Consider the following 16,021-nt stretch of genomic DNA (forward strand, 5'->3'; position numbering starts at 1 on the left):
ATACAGTCAGATTCACAGTTACATGCAAATAATACACCACAATCTGAATCAATAGACTGTGAAATTCGACTGAGCAGAAAAAGGAAACAGATTGAATGAACCTTTCGTTTTGCAGCAGTACATCAAGCGAGAACTGCGCGACCCTGATCAGAACCAGGCCTGGGATGGGCCCATAATGCATTTTTAAAAAGTTTAAAACTAAAAACGTTTTTCTCTTTAAACGAATGTAAACATTTGGTATTTCATTCTGAAAAACAAAATGTATAAAAATAAAGTAAACTTTTAAAAATATTTTTCGTTTCAATTATTTTGTAAAATAACCATGTTTGACTTCTGTTTTTGTTAGTTTTAGGGTTTTGCAGCCTTACAAGCAGTTATTCTGTCGCTACCTCGAAACTACGGAAGCCCATTTCAGTGTAATCGAGCTTTGCTTGGCATAGTAGGGTCTAAAGCATAGAAATAGAACTCTAGACGGTACACGAATCATACGTCAGCGTTGTCGCCATTTTGTAAACAAACAAAGAATAAAAATTATCCATCCATCCATTTTCTTACACCCTTGTCGGGGTCAGGAGGGGTGCAGGTGCCTATCTCCAGCTAGCGTTCCGGGCGAGAGGCGGGGTCACCCTGGACAGGTCGCCAGTCTGTCGTAGGGCAACACACACATTCACACCTAGAGAATTTAGACAGACCAATTAACCTAACAGTCATATTTTTGGACTGTGGGAGGAAACTGGAGTACCCGGAGAAACCCCACGCATGCACAGGGAGAACATGCAGGCTCCATGCAGGGGGACCCGGGCCGGGAATTGAACCCAGAACCTTCTTGCTGCAAGGCAACAGCTCTACCAACTGCGCCACTGTGCAGCCCCAAAGAATAAAAATCAATCTGGATTAATATCATGAAATTTCTGTATTTCTTTTATTCGCAAAACCTTGTTTTAATTCAGTTATTCCTCTCAAATATAAATTTGCCTATCACAACATGGCGGCCCTACTCACGTATCACAACAAACCCAGTGCAGCGTCTACTCTTATACGTCTACGGCTGTCGAGCCTCTACTTTGACAGTACGCCTGCGCGCACGACGACCCCGCCTCCTTCTTGTGTCCCTCAGCCGCGCAGTCCAGAATGGCGGCTCTTTTGGAATCTGTTTTGTTGCGGAAAGTGGACGTGGATAAGGTTGTTGACTGGCTGAAAAGCGTTCAGGTAGGTCTGAAACAGCTAATACCTGCCTCGTAGTAACGCTGGCTTCGCTTACGTCCTAACATGGGGCGCTGTATGAGATGTCACAGCCCGCAAGTTATTGTAAACAAAACTTTTAGCTGCGGTGCTAGCTAGTCTCAATAGCTTTGGTGCGGATGTTCTCTTCTTCCATTTGCTTCAAAGAAACTCTTCACAGTAAGACGACGCGAATCCTACCCGCTCCTCTCGGTATTTCTCTATTTACTTGTGAATAGGGGCAAACACGAAAGTAAACAAATTTTAGCGGGGGTGTCGCGAGCTAGGTCAGGTAAAGTTGTCTACAGTTAGTTTCGTCTTTGTCTCTCGTCAACAGGAGGGTGAAAAGCTGTCGTTCAGTGAACCTCAGCTGGCCATTCAGAAACAAGAGTTTGTCCCTTTCCTCTTAAACTTCCTGCGAGAGCAGAGCAGCGATGCTCTTACTAATGGTCCTGCAACACCAGCCAAGACCCCCAGCCGCCCCAGACCCCCCGCACAGACTCAAGGCTTCTCTGACAAGACATCGTGCAGGTCTGCAGGGAGTGGACTTGGATCTCGCGGTGCCAGTCGCGTGCAGCTGTTCTCTCCCGCTGCCTCCGCGTCACCTGGAAATGAGTCGGACGCTGTCGGTCAGTCAGGAGTGGGTGGAGTCAGTGCCTTCTGCAGCCCCCCCTGGTCTACAGGGTGGAGTCCTGCCTCAAGACCGTCGGGCTCTGAGCGCAAGCATGCCCAGAAAGTTTGCCTCGGTGACTACATGGTTTCTTCCCCGGAGTTGCAGAGCAGCACCAGCTCCCAGACACACAAAGGGCGCAAGAAGAGTGCTGGCAGCACGCCGGTCGGAGGCCAAACAAGACACGGAGGCGGGCGTGGAGGCCCTCAGAGCGACGAGGCTGGTGGGAGGCGATCAGCAAGAGGCGGAGGAGGACATGGCAGGATGAGCGAGCAGGTTTCACCTTCAACTCCAGCTCATCTCAACTTCAACAACTTGGAAGACTTCCCTCCGGTCGGATCGTGTCCCGTTTCCTCCGGGTGAGTTCCAACACTTCTCCCGAAAACTTAAAACCAATCGTTTAGGTTTGAATATGTCTCACAGCTTCTGTTACCTTTCCAGGACGTCCAAGCCGTCCAGAAGAATAAACCCGACGCCGGTCAGCGAAGACCGGCCCCACTCTAAACCAAAGACGTGTTTCACATCCACACCTCTCCAGAAGGCTTCCAGCCCTCCACTGGGAGTGGAGCCGCTTGAGGGATTGACAGCAGTAGGGAGTCCTATGAGCCTGAAGGAGGAGAGAGAATTACTCAAAAAGGAAAAGTAAGCTCACGAGGTTTTCAAATGCAAAAGATAAAGTAGGCATGTTTTGTTCCTTTGACATCTGACCATCCTATTGTAATAGTACTGCAAAAGTTGGCACACCATGTTTCCTATTTCGTCTTATTATAACTGCAGACTTCTGTTTTTATTGGTATTTTATATGCATATTTATTCAACCAACGTTTTTATGTTTGATTAGATGCTAAGAGAAACTTGCATCTTTTTCCATCCACATTCATTTCATTAGTCTATAACATAGAATCTTAATAAAATGCTAAATTTGTGGTTGCAACATGACAAAATATGAAGAAGTTCAAGTTGTAGGAGTTGTAAGGCAATGTATTTATAAGCTATGACTCGTTAAGTGCCATTTTGTTGAAATGGTTTTGGTTGTAGGACAAAACTTGCCCAGCAGGCCGCCTCCCTCTCTCCCTTCTCTCTGGATCCCTGTACTCCAACCAAGACAGGAACTGGGACAGAATCCAAAGTGACCCCTGACCCCCAGACGACGTGTCCTGAACCATCCAAAGTCACCTTCTCCTCAGACCTGGATGTTTTGGCTGAGCTGTACTGCACCTGCATTTCAGGTAAATGACCACAGGGTGGTGCTAATGAGCTAAGCATTCGGATTGGTCCTGCTGGAAAATTTTCTCTGCATTATTTATTATTAAGCATTATACTGGTGTTTTCAAAGGAAATGTAGCTTAACTGATTAAAAGGAATCAAAGTAAGTTGACCAATGCTAAGAATGCTGTTATGGAAGATAAAACAAATAGAAGTTTTTAAATGTTTTTTTTTTAATGTCCTCACAGAAAACCTCGTGCCAAACGTTTACCTGGAGCTTTTCTTTGTGATGCAGTTGTTAACATCCCGGTCTCTTCACACACATAACGATGAAGAACAGTTGAGTTTGTGTTCTGTAAATTCAGGTGAGAACTAGACCTATTGACACAGAGATTAACCAAATGTTGAATGTTTGAAAAATTATTAAACAATTATAAATTTTTTTTTTGTTGTTTTTGTTTTTGAAGATGTCCTGGAAAGATGCTACCTGAGACAAGTACACAATTGTGTGTACTTTGCGGTGAAAGTTTTGGAGAATCAATTTCAGTGAGTGTTTATTTTTGTTTTTCAATGTGTTATTATCTACTTACGTCTTTACATCACGAATATCTATCAAGACTGATTCACGTCTAAGTACAGAGCTTTGAAATGTTTGCTTTTTTTTTCCTATTTAATTTCTACAGGTTGGTCGCTCATTTGGACAAGTGCACCTTACGTCTGCTGGCAGAGAACGAACGGGTCGCCTCTTTCTCTCCAGATCTTAAAGACCGCCTCTCTCAGGCTCAGAACAGAAGCACAGCCAAGGTGGTCATATTAAATTGTATCCTTAAGATTCAGCGCTGTTTCACCCACGTGTAAATAATACAAACGGGACTCTTTTTGTTGTATAAATATGTTTTCCATTCAGGACTGTTTTTATAAAGTGGTGGGATTCTGATCCTGTGCTTAAGACGAGCAGATTTCCAAACCTAATAAAGGGGTGTGGGGGGAAACGGAGAGAAAATATTTAAAGAAAATAAGATTGTTTTTGGCGAATGGTCTTAGAGTGAAATATGTCCAACGAGCATATCTCAAAGCTGGAAGATTTTAATTATGTCATACTTTGTGTGTCTGTTCCAGCTCTCTCCCTCAGCGTCAACCTTCATCCACTCAGTCCCGTTCCAGCCTGCTACTGACAATCGCTCCAATTTCGGAAGCGACAAGGCCTTCCACACCTTTAAGAAACAGAGGTACATCCCAACTTTTTTTTTTTTAAATAATGTTTTCAGTTATTTTGTAAGCCCAGTTTAAAATGCCCAGACTCTGCAGATCCAACATTTTTCCTTCCTCTCAGAGATGTTTTTTACGAAGCGCTTCGAGAATGGGAGGACCTTCATAAGGAGCCGGGCTGGAACTTTGATGCCGCACTTGGAACCAAAATCAGGCAAGTTCAGTCACTTATTTGGTTCTTTATGGTCTTTCAGTGACTCAAATCTAATTATTATGAATGTCTTCATCTGTTTTTTTTTTGTTTTTGTTTTTTTTTGTCTGGTCCCTGCTACCAGTCAGTCAGTAAGGCATTTAGACAAATAACTTGTATATATGTCAAAACTCAGTAGATTTAAAATCCAATAAAATAACATTCTGCATTTCATCGTTATTACATCCTACTAAGCTGACACACCAATGATATTCTGAGTACACTTGTATCTCTCTTTCTAAGTGCTAAGCTAATGACTATAGCATGTTTTCTTTCGGTTTTGATTAGCCTTGTTGATGTGGCTAGCTTTTAATACAATTTTGTAAGCCATACACATGAAAAAAGCCGTTATATTTTTAATTTATCTGCACAACTTGCAGAAAATCGGACCGCGTAGCAGCCACGGGTACCAGGAGTTGAGTTTAGTCCACAAACTCAACTCTGTCACCATTATCAGGCTTTAAAAATCACATTCAATGATAACGATGTCTCCGCTTCTTCTTTAGAGGAATGATGAGCCAACTGACTTCTGCCGGAAATCACTCTCACTTTGCTCGTCTGTTTTTGAAACAGCTTGTTCAGGTAGGACCGACGCCTCATAAAAAACTTTTTAGTTGTCTTCCACCTCATCTTGTTTCTAGCTTACTTTCTACGGCGCCACTAAGCTCTTAAATCTGTCCCTATCGCAGATGTGCAAAGGCCCCCGTACGAGCACCCTGTCAGTAGATACGACCGACGCTGACCTGCTGGGCATGCTGGGAGCCGACAGTCTGGGTCGTCTCAAGCGCCTGGAGGAGCGTCTCATTCAGCCTCACAGAGTGGTCGGCCCCTGTCCTCCTCCGTCCTTTCCTGGTCACCAGGAGTTCTTCAGGGACTTCATACAGACGGCCAGCTGGTGAGGAAGCAAACACCACGGTCAATTAAAAAAAATAAACGACAACAAAAACAACCCTAGCAGATTTCACATTAAAAGATAACTCCAAGACGATTAGGCCTGTATGGAATAATGGGTGAATGAATAAAAAAAAAAACACAAAAAACCCCCCACGACAAATTACAAAACATTAGGTTTTAAGTCTTTACTCCTGTTTTTGTTACATTTGAATTGTAATGATGGTCAAATTCGACTAAGATAACAAAATAATAATGCATTTTTTCCCCTAATTGCCTGTCTTGGCTCTCAGCTGCCAGATGAACCAGCACCTCCAGGACAGCCTGTGCCAGCAGCTCCTCCATCTGGACGAGGTGTCCATCCTGCGTCCGTCTGCGTCCGTTGGGGAGGGAGAGGAGGAAGAGGACGGCGATATGGAGCAACAGGTACTCCATTCACAAGCTTTCTTTTACAAACACGTAGTGCTTCTTGCAGAATGTTCCCACCCTGCACTCGGCTCTCTTTTCAGGATGAGAAGCAGCGCTTTTCCTCTGTGCTGCTCCTCGCTCGTCTTCTGGCAAAGTTCCTGGGATTCATCTCCTTCCTCCCGTACCAAACATCGGAGAAACCCTCCAGAGAAATACAGGAAGCATCTGTAGCCCTACGCAGCAAGGTCGTAAAAATCATGCCTGTAATTTTCAACATTTCAACTTTTTTTGTTTGCCTCCTTTAAGTAGTTTTAACTCAAATGTTTACCTTTTGTTTTCTGTTGCTATGGATGTCAGGGGAGAATGAACATATTTTCCCTCCACAGAGTGTTCAGGTGCTGGATGTTTGTGCTGTGTTGAGTAACAGCGTGAGGAGGCGGCGCACCATTTTGACCGTGCCCTGGCTGGTGGAGTTCCTCTCCATGTTGGACTTCATCGGGCCTTTGCTTCTCTGCTACAGGGTGGCTCTGGGGACACTGCTTCTGCTGTACAGGTCTGATTCTCCTCATGTTTAAGTGGTTTTTGTGGACCAATTAAAAGGATGCCCTCAATAAAAAATGGGCTGTTAAAGGTTTTTGACTGTTAAAGCACGGATCTACAGTGATTTTTATTTATTTATTTTTTCATTATTTGCAGAAAAATAACCAGAATTTCTGAAAACAGTGAGTTTCTTTATATCAAAACGGCATCATAAGTGGTTGCTTTGGTTTTCTAGTTTTTAACAGAACCCACAGATTTTCTTTTATCTTTAAATAATTTAAAAAAGGGAGAATATTTGTTACCTAACCCTTAGATCAGGCTTGTTAAATGGGACTCGTGGGTCTGATTTAGATAGCAGTCGTCACGTGACATTCTGCTTCGCTCCTAATGAAATTATCACAGATCACAAGCTTTAATTTAAACGCACTGAATCTAATTGAGGATAATCCACTCTGGATTTTACTGCTGTAAACATGTCAGATTTTGACATTCAGAGGTTTTTAGTGGTTCCAGATGCCAAAAATAAGCTGTGAAATATTCCTTCACCTCACTGCTGAACTGGAAGTAATCTTCAGCACTGTAATGTGTTGCTTCATGACATGTGATAATGCCTAATGTTATGAAAATCTAAAAAAAAAAAAAATTGAGTCTGGAAAAAAATTGAAACTGAAAACTTGAATTCTGTTTTTTTGTTTTTTCGCTTGTAGGCGGCTGCAGCTGAACCGACACGAAGAAATGTGTTACCTAAACAAGTTGCTGCTGGTGTCGGTGTTGGGATGGCTCTTCCAGGTGAGCTGCAACATGCTTCACCACAAAAGAGCATGTTTGTGATTCCGAAAGGTTTCCACGTAATCTGGAACGGCATGAAATTCGGTTTTGGGTGTGTTCCAGATTTAGATAACTGTGCAAAGAGAAAACGGTGCAGGTAAATGTTGTCGGTGTGCTCAAACTTATTCTCCATCAGTTTGCCTTTACATCCAGGAGAGCTAAAAAAAAGCTACATGAAACAAATTAGCTTACTGACTAAAGGATTTTTTTTTTAAATCATAAATGAAAGAAAAACAATTTTATTCTTGTTTTTTAGGTTTAAAATGTAAGAAAAATCAAAACGGGAATGTGTAAGACTCCCTTGAAAACTACATCCAAAACGCACATACTTTGCATTTAAAAGACTAAAATGTTACTTTATTAATAATATATTTATACATTCCTTAAACTAGTCTTGGCACACATGGCTCTGGAGTTATTAATGGTTGAAAAGAATATATCCTTTCCCTGCACAAGTTTATTGAAAACTTTCTTTCTTTTTTGGCAATTTTCTTGCAATCCCTCTTTTTCTCTTTTTTTCCTGCTGAATAATTCGGTTAAACTTTCGCCTCTAACTTGTGTAGATCCCAGTGATTCCTGAGGACATTTTCTTCACCAGTGAGTTTACTTCGCTAGTCAAGGACGAGGGCAGCGCTACAGGTTCTGCTGGACTTGTGAGGAGAGATTTAATTAAGCTTTTATCCAAAATAACAACAACAAAACAAAGTTCACGGTCGTGTTTAAATGGTTACTTTTAATTTTATTTCACAGGACTGCATTCCGCTGGTCGATCAGCAACTTCTTTATACATGTTGTCCATTTCTTGGTAAGTGCAAGTGTGCAGGTCACTCTTAATAGAGCATTCATGCAAATAAGCTATTTGTATTCAACCCCTTTTTACTGTGATACCCCAAAGTAAAATCCAGTGAAATCAACCAAGAAGCTGCATGTTTTCCTTTTCCTTCGGTTCTAAGTAATGAAATAATAAGGGAAAGCTCCCCTCCTTTTTCGCAGCAACTTTTAATAGAATAAAGAGGAATTTGGAGTTGAATTTGGTCCCGAAGTGAGCCGAGGGAGCGTAACATCCCAACATTACAGGAGTGGATTAATGTTCTGCCTTGTTTCTGCCTGTTCAGGTGAGTTTCGTAAGCTCCTGGCAGCTTTCGTGTCGGGCAGCGCGGCCAAGAGCGGAGGAATTATCCGCAAGATTACCCCCACTTCTGCCGAGCTCAAGGGCACGCCGACCGCCAACCGATCGCAGCAGAAACTGCAGGTGAATCAGCTGCAAAGGAAATTCTGTGCATGCACATTTAAAAAAAAATTGCTTCTGAGTGTTTGAACGAAATGCGTGGATGTGACAGGTGGACCTGGAGCAGGCCTTCTTCCACAACCAGCCTCCGTCGCTGCGCCGCACAGTGGAGTTTGTGGCCGAGAGGGTCGGATCCAACGCTGTCAAGCACATAAAGTTAGTATTGCTGCGAGGGAAAGAGGAGAATTTGGTCCGATAGATATTCAATGTCAGTGAAGTCGTTAGACGCCAGAGTCAGTTTAACTTTGACGATCCTTTATTTTGCTCTGACACGTCCTCCGGCACATCATCATCGTCATTTCCAATCGGGATCGACTGAATTTAGCGATTAATCGACCCGTGAATGTGGTTCGTTGCCTACCTAAGAGGCTAAAGAGCGCTCATCTGTCTCTAACATCACCGGCACTTACAGGCTGCCCTCGTTTCTGAACGTGTTTCCTGTTTTAACTGTAGATTTAAAAAAATAAATAAATTATGTTTTTCCTGTATTTTGCTTATGTTTCACAGGGCTACATTAGTGCAAGAGTTGGTTCAGAGGGGAGAGAAGATGCTGAGAGACGGACTGCAGTCGTCAAACGCAAATTCTTCGAAGCTCAACGACTCCATATGTGCTCAGCTGTGTGATGTTGGCTTGGAGGCTCTTGCAAAAGCCACCAGGTACAGCGGCGCATTTTACTGAGTGGGGCTGGACGCTGATGCTTGATCGTGTTTCTGTAATTAGTGTCAGAACTCTTGTTAAAGTGGCAGGTTTTTGTGATGTAAACTATAAAACTATAAGTCTGCACAGCCTTAAACTGTGTTTTTATTGAGTTATTGTTCAGATTTTGTTTTTGTTATTGGTAGATTACAACCAGTACCGACCAGAAACTAGTCTCTAACTTATCTTTTTAAAGGTGTTAAGGAAACATACAGTTTCTGTTTTTTTCTGTCTGAAAAAAGTGAGGATATTTTTATCCTTTGCAACTTCTCTGAAAGCAATTCGCTTCGGTTAAAGGATGCAAATATCAGCTTCAGTTTCATTTAATGTTTTTATCTCCACGCCACCAACTGTTGCAAAAACAGGAGACTCTGGAGCTCAACTGCAGTATTTTTTGTTGCATCGCTGGCATCATGTATGTGTGATTATTCGTTTCCATTTTTGTTTTGTTTTTTAAATACAGATTTTGCGATGATAAGAGCCCCGACGCCATACGTATACTCCTCCCTGTTGAAACCACGGCACCGGTAATTGCTGAAATTTTTTTTTGTATTTTTTTCTCCAAATTTTGAAAGTGGAAAAAAAAAATTGAAACGGTACACAGCATGTTTTATTCACATGGATGGATGAACGTTTGGTAGTTTTCAATGTTTGTGAACGCCCTAACACTGACAGGTCCTGAGTACGTCTGAAAACATCACCAAACGCCTGGCTGCCGAGAAAGCCTGCAGCTGGCTTTCTGCCAACATTACAGGTAACGGCTCAGTTAAAATGCGGTGCAGATTGTAGCGTTCTGCATATCTGTGTCCACATCCACTTTTATAAAAACATTTTTTTTTTTAAATTAGTGAAATCTCTGGACATCTATTTTACATCAAAACTGGTTGGATTTCCCAATTAAAATCCAACCCTCCCCTCGTTTTTTCTTTTTCTTTTTAAAGCACTAATCAGGCGGGAGTGGAAGAGCAGGTATGACCGTGTGAAAAAGGCTCTGGGCGGTCCAGTGGCTCCGGACTCTGTGGACACAGACAGCGCTGTGGTTGAGCTGGTCAGGCAGGGCCAGATGAATACTCCCAGGAAGAAACAAGAGAGAGCGATGTCCTGCCCTCCGCTTTGTAAACACAACGCTTCCCTCCCCTCAGATGTCCTCATCGAGATTAAGGTGAGTCTTTTGTCTTTCCGCATGACGCTCCATGGCTGCTTCTCAAAAGTATTTACACCCCAAGACGCAAATTTGTTCCTTTTGTCATGATACGACAACTAACTTTGTTGGTTGTTTGTTGGGATTTCACGTGGCGGATCAAGTCACTTGATCCGCCAGTGGCTCCGGACTGGCTCCTGGAAATAACTTGGAGCTGAATCGATTGTTAATCGAATTAATCGTGATGAATCATTTATTGAAATAATCGTCAACTAGTTTTGTAATCAATTAATCGTTAACTGGAGTATATAGATAAAAAAGAAAAATAAAATTGCTGAAAGAACATGTTCAGAGCAGTAATTAAGCCAAAATTGTACAAAAGTATATACATTTTGCATCTAAAATAAAATAAAAACTTTGTCTGTAAATGTGTTCTACCCAAAACTCCTGAAGTGCTGCAGTTTTAACTTTAACCAGTTCAAATTATGTAATAAAAAATAAAAATAAAGTTTTCTATTATACATCTTTTGCTGTCCAATTAGTAATCGGTAATCCAAAATATACATATTAGCATAAAAGTATTGTTAAAAATGTTCTGTTTTTGCTGCAGATGCATGTTTTGCGGTAAATTATGGGGAGTACATTAAAAGTATGCCATTTTTCATTTTAGGCAATAAAATGTTTTCTTTTTTTATTTAAAACAGCAGCTGAATTATTTGCATTTTCAATGTATTTTTAACATTGCATTAAAAATAGAATATTTGCAGAAAGTGACACTTTTTTAATCTGATTAATCATCAGAATAATCGGGAGGTCAATCAATTAATTGATGACTAAAATACCTGCCTAAAAACACTGATTGATTACTTGCTTTAAACCTTGAAACATCACCAAATTTTGACCTTTTTATCTTTATTAAGACCCGTTGTGTGTGCGGCTTGTTTGACTCTGATTTAAAAATGAAAATCCGGCAGTCACCCGGAGCTTGTTCCCGATTCAGGAGATGCTGAGCATCGCGGCGGGACCCAGAACGGACGAGGAGCTGCCGACCGGCCCGCAGCTCACAGCACTTCTTCAAAGAGTGACAAACACATTAGAGTGCAGAAAGGTAGAGGAGAAACAAACGCGTAACCAAAACAACCGTGCTGTACAAAGACCCTCACTCGTTTTTTTCTTTTCTTTCCACTTTTCTCGACTCAGTTCCTAACGGCCGTGTCGGAGCAGATGCTTCAGAACTGTACCGTGCTGCTCGCCTGCAAACTGGGTGAGAGATTTGAAGCAGTAACCGAAGGGGGTTTTATCGTGGAGGCATAATCTGCACTGCGTAACATATTTCTGCGTTTGCTGCTGTTTGTGTGCGCTTAGTGTCTGGAGAGCTGCCGTTGCGTTCTTCGTCACGGCGTGGCGGGGTCGCTGTGGATCCCGGCGCCGGGTCGGAGCCCTCGGTGTCAGACGTTCTGGAGCAGCTTGCTGAGCTGTGGGAGAGAGGCTGCTGCTCCTCTGCCCCGCTCCATCAGCTCTTCACCCCGCTCACAGTGGCCGCTGTGCTGAAGGCCAGCGACACAGAGGTATGTTAGACACTGATTTATACGCTCCGTACTCGTATCTTTTTTTTTTTTTTTAAAGCTGTTTCAGAGTGTAACATTTGGCTCTGTTAAAATATTTATGCTGCCTTTAGAGAATTCTTATAACGTAGAGATGTTAAGCTCTTAGCATAGAGTGTTTTGAACAGGTTTAATCAATGAAACCTTTTCAAGAGGCTGAGTGTGTCGTCTATACATACATTCGAACATATTTTTTTAAATAGATATGTAACTCTTCAAACGTCCAGTTGGGACAATTGAATGTCCACAACGTATTCTCAGTGTGGTCAGATAAAATAGGGACACAAGCTTGCTTTCTTACTGATTTTTAATTCAATTAAGTTTTCCTTTTTTTTGCTCTAATGAATGACAGTGCTTTAATTAAACATTGGATCGTTGTCAAATTTTCATTATAAATCCCTGTCCCAAACTCTATCACAGATTCTCCAGCATGTTCCAGTAATTTGTGGGATTTATCATATCTGCCTTAGATTTTTTAGTTGTATTTTTTTTGGAGGTTTGTTAATTGGAAGCTGCGAATGCACTTTGTTTGTCTTTTTAGAAGAAGAACTACCTGTTCCTCGTTAGAAAGCTGGTCGACAAAGGAATATTGAACAAGGAAGAAGTCGAATCGTATTGGAGGAAGCTAACAGACCTGACCTTGCCAGCGGTGAGAGTTCATTGTTTTTTTTTTGGTTTTTATCAAAGATTCCTTTGGAAGCCTTTCTTTCCTATCGATTTTGACCAATTTACGTATTTCTTCATCACTTCTGTCTCTCTCCTGCTTCGTTTCAGGAGCTGATGGAGAACTTCCAGCTGCAGTCGCAGAGCATAAAGCTCTCGCTGCCTCTGGCCGAGATGCAATCGTGCTTAGACATGCTGCAGGTCTCGCACCAGACAATAGAGGGAGCAACCTGACAACAATAATACGCAGTATATTCCACAAACAACTTGTATGCTTTCACCACAGTGTCTTATGTCAAGTCCGTGCATGTTTTCTCCAAAACCGTGATTTTATTTTATTTTTTGTTTCCACTTTAGCTTTTTAACATGTCACCTTATGAAATTATATGCGAAGATTCAAGTAACAAACAGAAATCCCTGAGAGTTTTAATGTCAGTATTGATGAAACGCGCAATTTTTCATTTAAAATTTTAGAAGGGCACCATGAGATAAAGCTTAATCAGACTTTTATGTCTTTGGGACTAATAATAGATCAAGAATAGTAATGGTGAACAAAGATAATTATTTTATCACACAAAAGATTTTTGCAATTTAGATGGTTGTTTAAAAAAAAAAATCTGAACGATGTCAGGTCAAGCTGAAAAGTACAAATATTGCAGGATTTTAAATGCAAATGCAGTTTGAGACAGTAAGTAGCTTAGCACTTTCACGTATTGCCTTTGACCACATAACTCGTGGTTACGAGTTAATTTCATGAATGCATTTACCCGCGTTTGTGATTGCTATTGTTCATGTTGAACGGCCGGCGATGTATTCCGAGAATCTTTTAAACTGAAAGGTTTAATGTTGGCACAGAATGAAAAAATATTAATAAAGATGTATTCCAGTGTGCAGCAGCTGTAATTAGGCGTCTATGCTTTCTTTTTGTTTTCAGTCAGATCTGGAATAAAAAAAATAAAGTTTCATAACTGCTGAGCTTATACACAGACTGAAGTAGTGTGGGATTTGATTTAAGCATTTTAGAGATATGGGAAAAGGAAAATGGGTTATGAGAAAATATTGGCGTTTACTGGCTTTAATCTATCCATCTATGAAACCATCAATTTCTGTCATCCATCCATCATCCACGCATTTCTCCATCCACTCATGTTTTCCTTTCTTTGAATAAATTTATTGTGAATTCTTGTATTTATACTTTTAAGTTATTTTAAAAAAAGAGGACAGAACCCTGGAAATGTAAAGCAGGATAAGTAAATGCTATTGGTATGTCAAATATTAGTGAAGTAGAGACACACACATGCAGCAGCTTAGTTTTTCCACAAATAACTAAGATATTTCCGCCAGATATGCTGTCCAAAACACGCAAAACAGTCAGGATTCAAATCCTAACAGACATCTCATGCAGACTTAAATATGGCTTAGAGGGAGGGGTGTTTAGCAGCATCTCGTCCCTCCCCTTCCATGTCTGTCCCGGAGGAAGTTTCAGTTCTCCGTGGAGAGTTTTGGAGAGACGCGGCGGGCGGTTCGACCTACAGCGGGACAGCAACTCAACAGGATGGCTTGAGCTGTGGATTTTCTGGGGTTTTTTTCCGCTCTACCGCCTTTCTCAAACTCATATTTCCACAAAACTCAGTATGGTGACGGGAGGTCCGCTAGTTTTTACCCGCTCCGTCCCAGTCAGCTGCTGAGCTGTGTAGAACCAAGGCGGTTTCATCATGGCAAACGTTAAAGTAGCTGTACGGGTCCGTCCTCTCAATGCCAGGTAGGTTAGCTCATTTATTAATGTTTAAATCACCTACGCCAGATAAATTAGCCTTTTCTAGACTGCTGTGGTTTTCTTCTTCCTCTTTGTGATTAGGTGTAGTGAGTGCTGTCAGAGGTGGAAATTTTGTCAGATGTGGAACATTCCTCATATTATGTATCATTAGTCCCGCCATACTTTTTTCGTGCGTCTCTTCAGTGAACAACTGTTAAGCTAGCTGGTCAGTTGGTGGTAACAAGTGGTACAGATGCCGAGTAATTACCGTGGCTGTCAGTGACTCTGAATTCACTCATTGTGTTGAATAAGTATGTTTCTGAGTAGAAATATTAGGACTTTAAGGTTATTAAATTGTATACTTTAAACGGTATCAGTGTGAAAATCAATTAGCTCCAAAGCTAATTGATTTTTATATTGACTTAAGCTGTTTTTAATATGGGCAAAATGGCCACCAGGTGGAGGGTTCACGCATAGCTTCTTTAATGGAAGCGATTTATGCTAATTTTCCATTTATTTGAACAAAAATGTCATTCTTACTTTTATCAAAATACTTAATAGTTATATCTAGATAATGAATAGATTTTTTTTGTATAAAAGATGTTAGTGTCCCCTTGAACTATGGAAAAAAAACAAAAAACCTACACTTAAAAATAAAGTTTTTGGTGTGCAGTTGGACTTAAAATTCGTCCACTTAAGGTCTCAGTTAAACTAAGGCCTAAAGTTTTCTTTGCTGTATCAATCAATAGATTTTTTTATTAGGTTTGAATTATACAGCAAACAAATGTCTGAGGCTGTGAAGTGGCTTTGCTCTCCTTTGGACCTTCTTTGACCTTATCAGGAATATTGGTGCAGGATGTTGAATAAAAAAGTTTCTCAGCAATGCATGGAGTTTCTTTGAACTCTTGCAGGATTGCTCTGGCTGTAGGCTGTAGGCCACTACCGTTCCATAACAAAGCATTAATCCTGCAAAGAAAGGGTGAATAATTGTTTGAGTTGGTCATCCTCCTACTTTGCATAACAACGGGATGATCTATAACAAATGTGCAGTGCTCTATAATGCAAATCTGTCCTTCCTGAGTTACTGTATCACTGTGACGTTCTCACTGTTCCCTCTCTGTTTGGAAGGATGTGTATCCTTCCTTTTATATTTTTGCCACTACCACCAGCCTTTAGCTGCATTTCTCATTCATAAGTGTGTCACTCATTGTTTTAGCTGACCAGTAGGAAGCAGTGGATGCCCCCCTGGGAATACGGGCAGCATCGATCTCACATCCACGAAAAACATGGCATCTTGATTTCTCGTTTGTATCAAAGCAGACTTTTTTTTTTTCTTTTTCTTTCTTTTCTTTTTTACAGTTTAATGTTTTCCACTCAAAGAGTTCCTCCCCTCCACGCTGTTTAGAGCATGACATTCAAGGTTGGCGGTTTTGGGTTGGGCCTCTGCTGGAGTTAGCAAAATGAGTTCCACGTGCTGAAGCACAAGGAGAAAGCTACCTCCTGGTCTGACCCGGCCTCCCCCACCCCGACCGACCGATTGACCGACAACGGAGTGTTTGCACCGCAGCCGTCATCGCTCCTAGAGATACGAGTTCTCTCAGCTTCGTATTGCATTTGGTTTCCTTTGTGTTGCATCAGTCCAGCTGCTG

The 16,021-nt window shown here is 41.5% G+C and overlaps 2 protein-coding genes across 4 annotated transcripts in view; both read left to right on the forward strand.

Annotated features, from left to right (window-relative positions):
* Nucleotides 1-899: 899 nt before the first annotated feature.
* Nucleotides 900-13,519, forward strand: cdan1 (codanin 1). 2 transcript variants are annotated; one of them, XM_008399162.2, is made up of 28 exons: nt 902-1,209; nt 1,559-2,250; nt 2,333-2,533; nt 2,930-3,120; nt 3,346-3,462; nt 3,565-3,643; nt 3,781-3,901; nt 4,217-4,326; nt 4,431-4,520; nt 5,063-5,138; nt 5,246-5,451; nt 5,741-5,873; nt 5,957-6,100; nt 6,242-6,408; nt 7,103-7,184; nt 7,787-7,876; nt 7,974-8,028; nt 8,339-8,475; nt 8,564-8,667; nt 9,019-9,168; nt 9,672-9,735; nt 9,884-9,962; nt 10,150-10,370; nt 11,350-11,457; nt 11,550-11,613; nt 11,715-11,917; nt 12,495-12,602; nt 12,728-13,519. In XM_008399162.2, the coding sequence occupies exons 1-28, from the start codon at nt 1,132-1,134 to the stop codon at nt 12,848-12,850; spliced, it is 3,993 nt and encodes a 1,330-aa protein (XP_008397384.1). In that variant the 5' UTR covers nt 902-1,131; the 3' UTR covers nt 12,851-13,519. The 2 variants fall into 2 exon arrangements, 1 of the variants encoding a protein (XP_008397384.1); XR_014085742.1 differs by lacking the exons at nt 11,715-11,917; nt 12,495-12,602; nt 12,728-13,519 and having other exon boundaries at nt 900-1,209; nt 11,324-11,457; nt 11,550-11,567.
* Nucleotides 13,520-13,746: 227 nt separating this feature from the next.
* Nucleotides 13,747-16,021, forward strand: part of stard9 (StAR-related lipid transfer (START) domain containing 9) — a 41,173-nt gene continuing 38,898 nt past the window's right edge. For both annotated transcript variants that reach the window (XM_008399164.3, XM_017302560.2), the window contains exon 1: nt 13,747-14,378. In XM_008399164.3, the coding sequence (XP_008397386.2) occupies nt 14,332-14,378 (47 nt within the window). In that variant the 5' untranslated portion in view covers nt 13,747-14,331. The remainder of the gene's footprint in view (nt 14,379-16,021) is intronic.

Source organism: Poecilia reticulata, chromosome 22 (genome assembly GCF_904066995.2).
Source record: "Poecilia reticulata chromosome 22, P_reticulata-male-v2, whole genome shotgun sequence".
NCBI classification, from domain to species: Eukaryota; Metazoa; Chordata; class Actinopteri; order Cyprinodontiformes; family Poeciliidae; genus Poecilia; species Poecilia reticulata.